Source organism: Fundulus heteroclitus, unplaced genomic scaffold (assembly GCF_011125445.2).
Source record: "Fundulus heteroclitus isolate FHET01 unplaced genomic scaffold, MU-UCD_Fhet_4.1 scaffold_56, whole genome shotgun sequence".
Lineage (NCBI taxonomy): Eukaryota > Metazoa > Chordata > Actinopteri > Cyprinodontiformes > Fundulidae > Fundulus > Fundulus heteroclitus.
In genome coordinates, this window is record NW_023396989.1 from 1,975,407 (window position 1) to 1,991,787 (window position 16,381).

The 16,381-nt window shown below is 40.5% G+C and overlaps 1 protein-coding gene across 1 annotated transcript; it reads right to left on the bottom strand.

The window, feature by feature from the left end:
* Nucleotides 1-1,505: 1,505 nt before the first annotated feature.
* On the bottom strand, nt 1,506-3,762 carry LOC118561127 (E3 ubiquitin-protein ligase TRIM39-like). Its single transcript, XM_036133043.1, has 2 exons — nt 3,698-3,762; nt 1,506-3,526 (listed from the first exon to the last, which is right to left on the bottom strand). Exon 2 carries the CDS (start codon nt 3,515-3,517, stop codon nt 1,823-1,825), a length of 1,695 nt encoding a protein of 564 aa, XP_035988936.1. The 5' UTR covers nt 3,518-3,526; nt 3,698-3,762; the 3' UTR covers nt 1,506-1,822.
* Between the last annotated feature and the right edge of the window lie 12,619 nt (nt 3,763-16,381).

The following is a 16,381-nucleotide window of genomic DNA, read 5'->3' on the forward strand; positions in this document are numbered from 1 at the left end:
ATTAGCCGTGTGCTAACTCCAGGTATGGCCGACTCGGAGGCGCTTCTCTGCCTTCACGGAGACACAAAACAGGTTTGATAATTAATAAAAAGGGAAAGACGTTGACTTATTTACTTACAAGCAGTCGAAATTTCTGAATGTTTCTCCAGAATCCCTCAAACCGAAAATGAGCTTCTCTTTCTTCTCCTGATCGTTTATCGGCGGATTGCTAACAGCTTTAAGATGCATACCGCCACCTACTGTACAGGAGTATATAACGTCATTAAATTATTTTTTTCAGTTTAGTATCATGTAAGTATGAGAGCAATGCTTTCTTAACATTATTAATATCTTCTAAATATACACATATGTTCAACATTTTCTTTTTCTGCACAAACTACACACTGTTCATTTGTTCCTTTCCCTATTCTATATATAATGTTATTTATTAATATGTACTACCCATAATCACATATTTATCACTTCTTCTCTTCTATGTTTTCCTCCTAACTTCTATGATAGTAATGACTTTTGTATTTTATATAAGTCTCTCCCTTTCTTTTCTTAATTTCATCTTTTCTGCCATATTTCTAATTCTTTTCTTTTATTATTGCTTTCCCAAATAGAATATATAATGTTATTTCCTTCCCTAACACATTTTTAGCCAGTTTATCTGCCATTTCGTTTTCTTTTACCCCTCATGTGCTGGCACCCAACAAAACCCTGTGCAATTTAAACAAACTGTGATGAATTTCTTATATAAGATCCTTCCTAATGTTTCCTTTAGACTAAATAATTTCAATTACTGCCTTTGAATCTGTGCACACCGCCACCTTATCTGGTCTGACCTCCTCCACCCACTGCAAACTGATAATGACTGCAATCATCTCTGCTGTGAAAATTGAAAACCGTTTAGTTTAGAATGTAAATTTGAATCTCTGGTATCCCTATTCCTACACTCCCTGTTATGTTCTCTGAGCCAGCTGTGTAAATATCTGGATAATTATAATAAGTATGTCTAATGTATACACTTGTTTTCACCCCTATTTCATTTAATTTCCATTCGTTCTTCTTTTCAATTAGATTCATGTCTGCTTTTATCTTTGAATATAGCCAAAAAGGAATTGTACTAACTGGATTAGTCTGAGAAAATATTTTATTATCTAGTTCATCTACTTTAGCCCATTGATTTCCTTTTAACCCAAACACATTCCTTTGAAACTTAGAGTATTCCCAGAATTTCTGTTCTACCCACAGCTTTGATTTCACTCAGATAATAAACACGTTCTGTCAGGAGTTTTCCCCCAGTGCCTAAAAACAGCAACAAAAAAGCTGGGGGTGGGTTTTTACCTGAATTACTTAAACCTGGTTGATATAGTCACACCCACTGAACCTGGTTTGGATCAAGCAGTTTAGCAACAGTATTATTGATAAGCACTAAAATAACAGCTTCTCATCTTTTACCTTCATGTATCCAATAAAACAATTAAACATGAGAAATCTAGGATTGAATCATGTCCAAAGTCACAGTTTTATTCAGTTTTATTTACAAAGCACAACATCAATTCTATCATATCATCCAGACAATTTGGTTAAAAGTTTTCTATCTAAGGAAATCCAGCAGATTTAATTGAGTCTTTGACTTCATCTGATAATGATCCACAGAAATGTCCACCTGTAGTTTCACTGACCGGGACCTTAACATCAGAGGCGATGCTACAGTCCATATTATTACGTAATCTACAATTTTAAGTCTGCTCTCATCTTGATTACTAACATGGCTGTATTTACAAAAACCTAAGAGTCACTCACACTGGAGGTTCTCCACCCACAGGTTCATTATTCATGGAGCTTCATCTGAGCCTGGTTCTGATTCTGGTTTTGATTCTGATTCATCAGAGTTAAAATCATCCTGACTAACAGGACAGATGATCAGAGGAGCAGAGTTTTTACCTCCATCATTAGTACAGGGACCAAAGTATGGGTAGATCTTCTCAGTGAAGCTGCAGCCGGTAAAGGAGTAGATCAGAGCTGCAGCATCTACATCATAAAAGGAGACCAGACCCTCCTCATAATCCACAAACACCCCCACCTTCTCAGGGCCAGGCTGGAGATGGAGACGGACTGAAGGTCCAGCACAAGCTTCATACTCATTTCCATTTCTCAGCACAACAGTCCAGAATCCTTTCTGAGGACTCAGACCGATTTTTCCCTTCCTGTTGATGGACTCTCTGACCACTCCTAAAGTCCACTTAGTTTTTCCTTTAACCTGAACCTCAAAGTAAAATCTGCCTGAAGAGAAACTCTGATGTCCTAAAACATTAGCACAGTAAGAAAATCTCTCTGGGTTGTCTGGAAGCTTCTTCCTCACATCTCCATCTTTCACCTGTTTTCTATCATCAGACAGGATGAGGTCAGGATGAGCTGTATCAGGATCCAGAGTCACATCCACTGCATACTGCTGGACCCTCTTCAGATCAGCCTCCATCAGCTGCTTCATCTTCTTCTTGATCTTCTCCAGCAGCTGAGCAGCAGCTCTCACCACAGTCCCCTCATATGATGGAGGATGAACTCTGATCTCTGTCCAGTTCTTGGTGGGTGGAGCAGCTTTCAGGGAGGAGAAGCTTTGGAGGAGGTGGAGGTGGTCTTCAGACTGTGAGAGCTGCTTCACCTCAGAGCTCCTCTTCATCAGCTCAGAGATTTCCTGCTCCAGATCTTTGATGAAGTCTTCAGCCTGTTTCTCTGCAGTTTTCTGTTTGTCTTGGATCTCCTTGATGAGCTCCTCCAGGCCTCTCTCAGCAGCCTCCTTCAGAGCAGTGAAGACCTGAACACCTTCTGCTTTCTCTCTGTCTGCAGCATCTTTACTGATCTTCACCGACTCTTTGATCTCCTGGATCTTCACTCGTCTGCTCTGGATCATCTTCTGAACTTCAGCCTCGGTCTTCTTCAGCTCTGCCTTCTTTCCTTCAGATTCTTCTCTCAGAGGAACAAACTTGTGGTTCTTGTGGTCTAGAACAGGACAGACTAAGCAGACACATGTCTGGTCGGTCCTACAGAACAGCTCCAGAGGTTTATCGTGCTGCAGACACATCCTGTCCTCCAGGTTCTTCACAGGCTCCATCAGCTGATGTTTCTTCAGACCTGGAGTGGTCAGATGAGGCTCCAGGTGAGTCTGACAGTAGGAGAGCAGACACACCAGGCAGGACTTCAGGGCCTTCAGCTTGGTTCCAGTGCAGACGTCACAGGGAACTTCTCCTGGTTTAGCAGCTGAGCTTCTGCTGCTGGCTTCCTGCTGAGCTTCATGTCTGAACTGAGCAACCATCTCTCTGATGAAGGTGTTGACTTCCACCTCAGGTCTCATCTTGAACACCTTCTTACATACAGGACACTGACATCTTTCATTTTCCTCCCAGTAGTGAGTGATGCAGGCTTTGCAGAAGTTGTGTCCACATGGTGTGCTGACTGGATCAGTGAACACATCCAGACAGATGGAGCACAGAAACTGATCCTCAGACCTCAGGTTGCTGCCAGAAGACATTTCTGAACTCTGAGGACAGATCAGGGAGAACAAGTTAAAACAGTTTGTTTAAAATGTTTAAATGTTGTGGTACATTTTTCTCTGTATGTCACCTGAGTCCAGAAGAAAAGTTCCCAGCTTCCTAGTTGTTGTTAAAGTTGTTAGTAGAAAGTCAGTAAATGTGTTTCCTGCTGAACTCACCAGTATCAGAGTCTGTAGTGAGAAGAAACAGATGGACTTAGTTGGTCTTCAGAAGAAAACAGGGAGTTTTCTCCTGACGGCAGCTCAGGCTTCACTCTGAGACACTTTCACTTTTATTTCTGCAAAGTGACGTTTTAAACTCAGGACTGATTCACAGGAAGTGGGTCTTTTACTGAGAGCTGATCATGTGCTGCCCTCTGCTGGACAAAAACAGAACCTCACATGGAGGTTTAAGTCTTTCACACAATGACTTTAATCAATAAGCCCGAATTATGCACTAATTTACAAATCCAGTTGCAGAAAAAGTATATTTTTACCTCTAAGATCAACTGACCATATTTCAAAATGTTGATATAGCAGAAATATCCTGCTTATACGTGCAGAGTTGTGAGAGCAAAAGACTTAAAAGCTGACAGGAAAGGCAGTGCAGCTTGTCTCATAACAAATAACATATTTGGATTCCCTCCTTATCTGTTGTTGTTCCTGTTGGACCAGGAACAACAACAGTGCATTGAAAGGACGTCACTTCCTGTTTGCGGTAAGGCGTATTGTATCACTTCCTGTTTTCACTGCGTGAGCAACGGTTTGTTGCTCCAGATTCTCTCGCTTTTATCTTTAATCTCTTTGCTGTAACATCTGTTTCTAACACATAAGCACTTTTAAAACATTTTCTGTTGCTGCACATCACGCTTGGGAACTCCTCATGTTTCACGGTTTGCTCTCTTAGCGTGGTAGAAGGGCGCTAGCCTAGCTTTAGCTCCACAATGGCTTCCTCTCCTACTATTACTTCAGCTTCTCCGTCTCTGACTAAGTCTCCCCTTATCTCCTGCTCTCTGTGTCAGATGTTTAGATATTCCTCTGCCTCCTTTAGTGATAATTGTACTTGTAATAAATGTAGTGTTTTTGTAGCTTTGGAGGTGAGGGTGTCAGAATTAGAGTCCCGGCTCCGTGCTATGGAAAGACCAGCTGATAGCCGCCCCTCTGCTAGTGCGGAGCCACATAGACCTAGCGTTAGTTCACTTAGTGGTCCTCCAGAAGCACCCGAGCAGCCGGGTAAGCAGGCCGGCTGGGTGACAGTTTGTAGGAAGCATAGCTCTAGATTTCAGCCCCCAGTTCACCACCGACCCGTCTGCGTTTCTAACAAATATTCCCCACTCAGCGACACACCCGCTGAGAAGCCGACCCTGATTATTGGGAGCTCAATAGTCAGAAACGTGGCACTAGAGACACCAGGGACCATAGTTAAATGCATAGCTCTCAACTCTCACGCATTGACCGTGTGACACACGCATTTCACTAACTTCACACGCTCACACGCAACACATGACATTTCACACGCAAACATGGCATTTCTCACGCATAAAAATCACAAAGCCCATCTGGGCTGCGGACGACAAAACTCCGCCTTCTGCTGAGCTGTTTCGGCTTCTTTCACAGCTTGTGGCCATCAGTAATTCCTGCTGCAGTTCATGTTAACAGAGCAGCAGGAAGAGTGATCAGAGTTATGAATAATTTTAGTCTTAACAGTGGTGAAAGTGAGCCGGTAAGGTCCTGTATCACGTACACAGGAGGGGAGGGGGCGGGGGGAGAGCTTCTTCTTCTTCTTCTTTTTGTTTTATGGCGGTTGGCAAACAACTTTCAGGTGCATTACCGCCACCTTCTGGACTGGAGTATGAACCAGACGTCTAATCCCTATAATCTCCCTATTAGACCTGTTTTCCTAAGAAATCTAAACACGGATTTAAAAACCACATCTCCAGAAGATTTTTGTAGCAGATCTCTAATATTTAATTTAACTTTATTCCTATTTAACTCTTCTACTAGGGGGGAGAGCTGCTGCAAGATGACCGGTCCATTCAGAACCAGTCATGGCTGCACGCTGATCATAAAAACAGTTCTGCTAACCAGATGCAGTTTAAAACGCCACTTGGTCAGTTTATAAATTTCGTTTTTATTAATTCTGCATTTTTTTAACTACATGCACCGTATTTCTGTGCCTCCGCGCTTGCTCCCCTCCCTCCCTCCTTTCCCTCGGAGCAGGTGCTTTCTGGGCGCCCAGAGCGCACTGACGAGACCAATAGAGATTTGTCTGGTCAGCGCGGCGACTGACTGAGAAACCTGTCGCTGTGAAAGGTGATGAGAATGTTATAAACTGTAACAGTCTAGAAATGCATTGAGCTGAAAGGAGGGACACATCAGCAGCTGGATCGTGCGTAAAGACGCAGCGGGAACCTCTGTGTGCTTCAGTGTTGCTGCTGAAGGGATCATAAAGGCTTGATGAAACTCAGCCTGATTCACCAATCAGGTTATAGATTTACAATGATAAACAACCCATAGATGAATGTGTAACAGTATAATAATTCGGTCAATAATTAAAATCTACTTAATTTTATTCAGTATTATTTGAACAATTGTGTATTATTTATGTTTTAATCCATTAACTGAACAATAAAGTATTAATATGTCTCTTTCTCTTTTTAACACAAGTAATACATGTCTACTTCATTGTCTGGTGGGATAAAAATGAGATGGAGTTGACTCCACCGGCTCTTCCAGGGTCCGGTTAGCCCCGCCCCCAAACAAGCCCCGCCCCCAAATTAGCATAATATCACTCCTAACTTTTGATCAAAGTTGAGAGGTCTGGTTAAATGCCTGCCAGGGGCCAGAACGGGCGACATAGAATCTTACCTAAAACTGCTGGCTAAGGATAAGCGTAAATACAGTAAGATTGTTATTCACGCTGGCGGTAATGACACCCGATCACGCCGATCGGAGGTCACTAAAGTTGGTGTTGCTTCGGCGTGTGAGTTTGCTAAAGCAATGTCGGACTCCGTAATTTTCTCTGGTCTCCTGCCTGATTTGACCAGTGATGACATGTTTAGCCGCATGTCATCATTCAACCGCTGGTTGTCTAGGTGGTGTCCTGAAAACGACGTGGGCTACATTGATAACTGGAGAACTTTCTGGGGAAAACCTGGTCTGATCCGGAGAGACGGCATCCATCCTACTTTGGATGGTGCAGCTCTTCTTTCTAGAAATCTGGCCGGATTTATTAGTCCTCCTAAATGCTGACAACCCAGGGTCCAGACCAGGAAGCAGAGCCGTAGTTTAACACACCTCTCTGCAGCTTCTGTACTGTTACCCATCCATTATCCTATTGAGACGGTGTCTTTCCCACGGCCAAAACTTAACAGATCAAAAACTGATCTAAAAGGAACAAATCATAAAAACCTAATAAAAATCAATACGGTTCACCTTGAACCTAAAAATAAAACAATTAAATGTGGTCTATTAAATATAAGGTCTCTCCCTCCAAAGACTTTGTTAGTTAACTAATTGATTTCTGATAAACAGATTGATTTGTTTTGTCTCACAGAAACCTGGCTACAAGAGGACTACGTTAGTATAAATGAGTCAACCCCCTCCAGTTATTCAAATTTCCACATTCCCAGATCTGTGGGAAAAGGAGGAGGAGTGGCAACCATCTTTCAGTCTGATTTATTAATTAGTCCCAGGCCAATTAATAACTACAGTTCTTTTGAACATTTAACCCTCAGTTTCCCTCATCCAAACTGCAAAGCAATAAAACCTCTTCTGTTTGTTGTTTTGTATCGTCCACCAGGCCCTTACACTCAGTTTTTGAATGAGTTGTCAGATTTCTTATCTGATTTGGTGTTAAATACTGATAAGGCTATTATAGTGGGTGATTTTAACATCCATGTTGACACAGAATGTGATAACCTTAGTGTAGCCTTTAAAACTATCCTAGATTCAATTGGTTTTGCTCAAAATGTGCATAAACCGACGCACTCTTGGCTCCATACTTTAGACCTTGTGCTGACATATGGCATTGATTGTGAAGAATTAACAGTATTTCCTCACAACCCTGTCCTATCTGATCATTTTTTAATAACGTTTGAGTTTAATCTAACTGAGTTCTCCACCCCCAAAAGAGGGTTCCATTATAGTAGATCTTTATCGGATAATGCTGTATCAAAACTTAAAGAGTCTGTCCCCTTTTTAATATCCTTCGTATTGCAGAAATGCCCTGTAGATGGCAGCAATGTTGTTTCTTCCAATTCACAAATAGATGTCTTTGTAAACGGTATGACTTCGTCATTGCGTTCTGCATTAGACAATGTAGCTCCCTTGAAAAAGAAGGTGATTATTCACAGGAAGCTGGCTCCTTGGTTTAATTCAGAGCTGCGTTCCTTGAAGCACAATGTTAGGAAATTGGAGAGAAAATGACGCTCTACACACCAAGAGGAATCCTACCTAATCTGGAAGAACAGTCTATTGTTGTATAACAAGACCCTTCGCAGAGTTAGAGCAGCATATTTTTCATCATTAATTGAGGAGAATAAGAATAATCCTAGATTTCTCTTCAGTACAGTTGCCAAACTTACCCAGAGCCACAGCTCTGTTGATCCATCCATTCCCTTAGCTCTTAGCAGTAATGATTTTATGGGATTCTTCATAAATAAAATTGATTCCATTAAAAATAAAATAATTGGCATCCTCCCAAACATGATTACCTCGTCCTCAGTAAGTGAGGCAGCATTGGAGGAATCCTTAGAACCTGCACAGTGTCTGAACTGTTTAAAAGCAGTAGAGCTTTCTGAGCTATCTAAAATTTTAGCTTCATCTAAACCTTCTACCTGTATGTTAGACGCAATCCCAACCAAGTTGTTTAAGGAGGTATTCCCTCTGATCAGTGGTCCTATTTTAGACATGATTAATCTATCCTTGGTAAATGGATATGTACCACAGGCTTTTAAAGTAGCTGTTATTAAACCTTTACTTAAGAAACCATCTCTTGATCAAGATGAGTTAGTAAATTACAGACCTATATCTAATCTTCTTTTCTTATCTAAAATTCTTGATAAAGTAGTTGCTAATCAACTATGTGAACATTTACAAAGTAATGACCTACTTGAGGAGTTTCAGTCAGGCTTCAGAGCTCATCATAGCACTGAAACAGCTCTGGTGAAGGTCACCAATGATATTCTCATGGCCTCAGATAATGGACTTGTGTCTATACTTGTCCTGTTAGATCTCAGTGCTGCATTTGATACAGTTGATCACAATATTCTCCTACAAAGACTTGAGCATACTGTAGGGATTAAGGGAAAAGCATTAGGCTGGTTTAAATCTTAACTTTCGGACAGATTCCAGTTTGTTCATGTTAATAATAAATCTTCCTCAAACTCTAGGGTCACTTGTGGAGTACCACAGGGTTCAGTCCTTGGACCAATTCTATTTACTATATATATGCTTCCGATTGGCAAAATTATCAGACAGCATGGGATTAATTTCCACTGTTATGCTGATGACACTCAGCTATATTTATCCATAAATCCTGATGAATCCAATCAGTTACTTCGACTGCAGTCATGTCTTGATGACATCAAAAGCTGGATGACTTTAAATTTCCTGCATTTAAATTCTGACAAGACAGAAGTTGTAATCTTTGGGCCAGAGTCTTCAAAAAATAAAGTTCTTAATCAATCACTTAATCTGGATGGCATTAACTTGGCCTCTGGTAATAAAGTTAAAAATCTTGGTGTTGTTTTCGACCAAGACATGTCATTTAAATCCCATATTAAACAGATTTCCAGAGTTTCCTTTTTTCACCTCCGGAATATCGCCAAAATTAGAAACATTCTGTCCAGGAGTGATGCTGAAAAACTAGTCCATGCATTTGTTACTTCAAGGCTGGACTATTGTAATTCTTTACTATCAGGAAGTCCACAAAATGCAGTTCGAAGTCTTCAGCTGATTCAAAATGCTGCGGCAAGAGTTCTGATGAAAATCAACAAGAGGGATCATATTTCTCCAATTTTAGCTTCCCTTCATTGGCTTCCTGTTAAATCAAGAATAGAATTTAAAATTCTCCTTCTAACGTATAAAGCCCTTAATAATCAAGCTCCATCATATATCAGAGCTCTGATTACCCCGTATGTTCCTAACAGAGCACTTCGCTCTCAGACTGCAGGTCTGCTGGTGGTTCCTAGAGTCTCTAAAAGTAGAATGGGAGGCAGATCCTTTAGCTATCAGGCTCCTCTCCTGTGGAACCAACTCCCAATTTTGGTCCGTGAGGCAGACACCCCGTCTACTTTTAAGACTAATCTTAAAACTTTCCTTTGTGACAAAGCTTATAGTTAGAGTGGCTCATACCCTGAGCTATCTCTATAGTTGTGCTGTGATAGGCCTAGGCTGCTGGAGGACATCAGGGTCTATTTTTCTCACTCTACTGATTTCTACTGTTCTTCAGTTTTGCATTGTATTACATAGAAATGACTGTCGTCATTTCAGCTTTTAACTTTTTGCTCTCTCTCTTTTTCTTCATAGTAGGTACACCTGGTCTGGCGTTCTGTTAACTGTGACATCATCCAGAGAAGACGGCTCACCCGCTATTACCATCTAATGTAGAACAGATTACTAGATCAATGTGTGCTTCTGTCCTTTTTTGTTTCTCTTGTTGTGTCTCTGCTCTGTCTTCTGTAACCCCAGTCGGTCGAGGCAGATGACCGTTCATACTGAGCCCGGTTCTGCTAGAGGTTTTCCTTCCCGTTAATAGGGAGTTTTTCTTCCCACTGTCGCTTCATGCTTGCTCAGTATGAGGGATTGCAGCAAAGCCATGTACAATGCAGACGACTCTCCCTGTAGCTCTACGGTTCCCCAGGAGTGAAAGCTGCTTGTCGGGACTTTGATGCAATCAACTGGTTTCCTTATATAGGACATTTTTGACCAATCTGTATAATCTGACCCAATCTGTATAATATGATTGAACTTGATTTTGTAAAGTGCCTTGAGATGACATGTTTCATATTTTGGCGCTATATAAATAAAATTGAATTGAATTGAATTGAATCTAAGAGCTGCCCGGCTAGCTCAGTGTGGGTGATCAGCTTTCTGATACAGAGTTTAAGAGTCTCCACTTAACCTTCAGAGAGACTAAAACATTGCAAATGAAAATTATTCTCACTGGAGAAAAAGAAAACTCTTATCAAGAAACATTAAAAGTCATATGGAAACTCTTTGCTCAGGTAAACTAAATGTAGCCTGTTTATATAGAATGTAAAGCTTTTTATAATATGTAGGGACTTTTCTTTTTTTCCATAACAGTGAATAGTGAAAAATCGAGCGACTTTCCCATGCTGTCTGATAATTTTGCCAATCGGAAGCATATATATAGTAAATAGAATTGGTCCAAGGACTGAACCCTGTGGTACTCCACAGGTGACCCTAGAGTTTGAGGAAGATTTTTTATTAACATGAACAAACTGGAATCTGTCCGACAGATAAGAGTTAAACCAGCCTAATGCTTTCCCCTTAATCCCTACAGTATGTTCAAGTCTTTGTAGGAGAATATTGTGATCAACTGTATCAAATGCAGCACTGAGATCTAACAGGACAAGTATAGACACAAGTCCATTATCTGAGGCCATGAGAATATCATTAGTGACCTTCACCAGAGCTGTTTCAGTGCTATGATGAGCTCTGAAGCCTGACTGAAACTCCTCAAGTACGTCATTACTTTGTAAATGTTCACATAGTTGATTACCAACTACTTTCTCAAGAATTTTAGATAAGAAAAGAAGATTAGATATAGGTCTGTAATTTACTAACTCATCTTGATCAAGAGATGGTTTCTTAAGTAAAGGTTTAATAACAGCTACTTTAAAAGCCTGTGGTACATATCCATTTACCAAGGATAGATTAATCATGTCTAAAATAGGACCACTGATCAGAGGGAATACCTCCTTAAACAACTTGGTTGGGATTGGGTCTAACATACAGGTAGAAGGTTTAGATGAAGCTAAAATTTTAGATAGCTCAGAAAGCTCTACTGCTTCTAAACAGTTCAGACACTGTGCAGGTTCTAAGGATTCCTCCAATGCTGCCTCACTTACTGAGGATGAGGTAATCATGTTTGGGAGGATGCCAATTATTTTATTTTTAATGGAATCAATTTTATTTATGAAGAATCCCATAAAATCATTACTGCTAAGAGCTAAGGGAATGGATGGATCAACAGAGCTGTGGCTCTGGGTAAGTTTGGCAACTGTACTGAAGAGAAATCTAGGATTATTCTTATTCTCCTCAATTAATGATGAAAAATATGCTGCTCTAACTCTGCGAAGGGTCTTGTTATACAACAATAGACTGTCCCTCCAGATTAGGTAGGATTCCTCTTGGTGTGTAGAGCGACATTTTCTCTCCAATTTCCTAACATTGTAAAACAATTCCCTGAATTTTATTCACACAGTTTCAATCCCGTATTCTTTAATCCTTTTTCTCTCTCTGCCTCTGATAACTTGTGTTTAGCTAAAAATTTGCTTTATTAATACACTGTATTAATAAAGTGTATTAAAATAAATAAATAATTTAATAACATTAATTTGTAGATTCAAAAAGTTCTTTATATTGAGAAATAAATATGTTAAATTGAAAAATTTAACATATTTTTCATCCAGGAGGCATCTGGTCAGGATGCCTCCTGGACGCCTCCCTGGTGAGGTGTTCCGGGCACGTCCCACCGGGAGGAGACCCAGGGGAAGACCCAGGACACGCTGGAGGGACTATGTCTCCCGGCTGGCCTGGGAACGCCTTGGGATTCCTCCTGAGGAGCTGGCCCAAGTGGCTGGGGAGAGGGACGTCTGGGCCTCCCTACTGAAGCTGCTACCCCCGCGACCCGACCCCGGATAAGAGGAAGAAGACGGACGGACGGACGGAAAAATTTAGAGATTTCAATAATAAACATTTATTACTACATAGACGCACACAAGTACCGAAAATAGATACTGGCAAGGGGAAAGGAGCTCGGATTAAGTCTAAAACACTACAGTTGAGGAAAGAAAAGGGGGAATGGGCCTCCCATGCCTACAGGATGATTACTACGCTGTTTGTATTGGTTCAACCTGCCACACATGAGACGGAAGGAAATGGAGGGTAGCACTGTGAGGAGTATTCCAGTAATGGTCCTACTGGCTGATGGTGAACTATTAGACAGTCTGTTTTACCCTTAAAAGCATAATTAGAAAATGTAAACTAGAAGAATCATCCAGAATGTTGAGATGGTGAGGCTATGATGCTGATTTTGAACCCAAAAGAATGATGACAGATATTAAAGCTGGTCCTGTAAGGGCCTCACATGCTATAATTCATTTCTCCACCAGGGGTCACTTAGAAGTTCTGAGGCTTTACAAAATGAGCATGGTCTAAAAAAGCTGATTCTACAGATACCTTCAAGTCAGACATCATTTTAACCAGAATCTGAAAAACGCCTTGAGTGGCTGCAACGTTGGACTTTTGGAGGTCTTCCTATCAGTAATGAAAGCGGGACAGATTAAACAAAGAGATTTCCAGGTTGTACAATGGAATCCAGCTCTCAGAAGAAGGAATACGGACAACATCAAGAAGAAGTAAGAGGCTGAACTAAACCAGCTAATCTCAGCTGAAACCTGGGAAAACATGTGCCAGCTTCAGTGGACCTTCATGGCACCAGATGCATGGTGGGAGTTCTGTTGGAAGAACGTTGTGAGGTTTTTCACCACGCTGGTCCAGAACAGACATTTAGGCCGTTGAGATTCAGGCTGGAGACTGTGAGGGACTGAGGGGCCATGCATGAACTCATCTTCTGGGGCCGCCATGTTATTAGAGGCTTCTGGGAGGAAGTCCACCTTCACGTAGAACATGTTTGTGGAGTTATGATTCATTTTAAATGCACCACTATGTACATGGCTGATGCACCAGAGACGTTAAACAGAGAAGATAGAAAATAGTTTGGTCTACTTGTTCTTGTTACCACACATGATTTTCTATAGGAGGACATTTGATTTATAGTTGCTTCGTTTGAATATTTCCAAAAACAAATTCACTACTAAAGTTATAATCATCTAAGGCTTTAGAAACAGAGATAATATTGATCTTTCAGCAGCTAGGTTGAATGTTTTTGTTATAAATGTGAAACATGTGCAGTGACAAGCTGGAAAATGTGTTGGTTGACAGATGAAAATAAAAATCTAATTTCTTTATTAACAATTTGATGTATTTATATTTATAATTCTGACAATTAGAAATATGTTTGCAGTGTGGTAATACCAAAAAAAAAAAACATTTCATGTTGTAATTACAAAAGGTAACAACGTTAGAAACTAAAAAGGGGATTAAAATTCTGTAATAATGGAAAATATAACCCTTAAATTGTAAGGGTTGAGTTACAGCAACACATTTCAAGGTATAACGGCTCACGATTTAGAGAAAAATGACATTTTCTGAGTCTGTTACATTAACGATACTATTAATGCTGAGTTATTCATGATGTTCCTCACAGGTTAAATGTGTAAACTCCTAACTCACCAGTTTATTCAGGTAAACATTGAAAAGCCAGAATCATCAATCTGTCAACTTCTGTTTTCCACCAGGCAGGTTCAGCCTAGCAAGGCCTTCTTGGTGGCCGTAACTCTTCCCTGGGAGCTTCTCTGTTAGGTATTAACAGTGAGGACTAGGCCCATTATTAATCGTCTGGTCTCATGGAAACATCTCAGTATGACCACAATTTATGTATTCAGTGCATGAAGGTAATTCAAGTTTGTTGTGATTATTATTTGTCATTATAATATATTATTTTAATTCACTTTAGATAAACATGTGGTTTCCAACCAAATGTTGATGTCCAAAACACATCAGAGCATGTCAGTGACGTGAAGAAGCCTCATGCTAATTGCAACAGGAACCTTGGGACCACTTCAAGGCTTTAAGGATGAATGTTCTCAGGAGAACGTTTGGCTCTATGGCTTCATCTGCTGTGCTTGGTGAGACGTTCTCTGACATTATAACCTGAACGCTGTTTCATCACTAGGAGAAGGTCGTCTTTGTTGACATTCCTGTTTACAGGCCTCCACTGCCTCCTGGGAGATCTCCACCAGCTGTTCTCCTCTACCAGACAGATGTGGAATGGTGTCCAGAAGAACTGGACGTCCACTTGGAGACATTACAGCTGTGACGGATGATGAAACCTGCTGCAGCTCCTCCTGTAAAAAAACATTTTGTTACAATTTGGAATAATACTTAATATTCAGGAACTGTTTGTGGGGTGAATACTTTCTCTGAGAGGGAGTCATTTTTTAGTACATCACTATCGACCTGGTGAGTAAAACTGGGCCAATACTTTCCACCGATGTTTATTTCAATGTTGTTGCCATTTGTGTCTGAAGAGGGTTGGGGGGTGGGGGGTTGGTCAGGTGGCATTTGGTTGGTAGTTTGACTCCGAAAATGATGCAGGGTAGGATAATTGAACTGAGGCAGTGAAGCAATGCCAGTGGTGTGGTTGTTTTTCAAAGTTTTCAAAGAATAAGGCAATATGTATAATATTTTTGTTAAGAATTGCGAAGCGCATTCTTATAATACTAGACAAGCTTTGTTTCATTTACCATTAAGTACTAAAACTCAAGTGCAATTTTTTTTTCGGCATCGTGGTGCAAAATTATGGAATGAATATGTAAAATATTTGGAGTCTTCAGAGATAAATGGTAGAAAGTCTTTAAAAAAATACTGTTCTCCAAAAAAGACAGTGATGTATGATTTTACAGATATTGACTCCCTGAAATCTGAAAGCTAAAATGTAAAAATAATGTTACACTGCACATGTCTTTTCTGTTTTCTGTCTTTCGTAATGTGAGCTGCCTGATGTTTTGTTGTTTTAGGCCTTTAGTATAAGCCCTAAGGGTTTTCTGTCACACTCCATAACATTTCAGATTTTATTGATGTATTCTGAGCTTCTATTTTGATTTGTGAAAATAAATAAATCAATCAATATAATATTAAGAAATATTGGTTATTGGCAACTAAAACAATATTATTATCGGATATCAGCATCGGCCCTAATTTTCATATCGGTGCACTCCTAGTTATTGATGTCATAATATTTGTCCTAAGCAACAGCATAAAATGGCCAGGACTGCACTTAAAATATATGTTTTGAATTTGTTGATAATTATCGATATCGAACGATATGATTTCTATTTTATCGATATAGTTTTTTTCTATATCGTCCATCCCTACTTTCACTTTCTGAAAACCCTCCATCCACGTCTGAGCATGACGTGTCCTCAAAAAGGCCCAGCAGCTTCCAGCTGATTATGATCACTGCTTCCAGAAATAAAGCCATTACTGGAAGAGCCATCAGCACTCCATCGTAGGAATCTCTGCATTTCTGCCATCAGGACATGTTCAGCTCCTAAATCAGAGCAGGGCTCCTCATCCTCGTCTCAACTTCTTTATAGAATATCCAGCAATAATTGTAGGATCGCTGATTGTGGAGAAAGCATGAAGCTCTATAATTAGGCTGGAAAAGCCATCGATTGCCTCATTTCTACAGAAACCAAAGAGCTTCAGTTTATCACAGGAGTCAACATGCCTCATGAAATCAGGTCCAGGATTAATTTACACGTAGATTCAGCCTCCTCCTCCTCTTCCTCCTCTTCCTCCTCTTCCGCCTTCGGTCCTCAGCCCTGGGGTCCAGACATGTTAACAGATGTCTCACTGTCCTCTGAGTCACAACATGGTGAACACATTTAAGGTGGGCAAACTTTTATCCATGCAGGCTCCCATAACTCTCTAGCTGGTCAGTGAGGAAGGCGGCCACATCTGGAGCATCTGGTTGATGTTTCCTTCTGC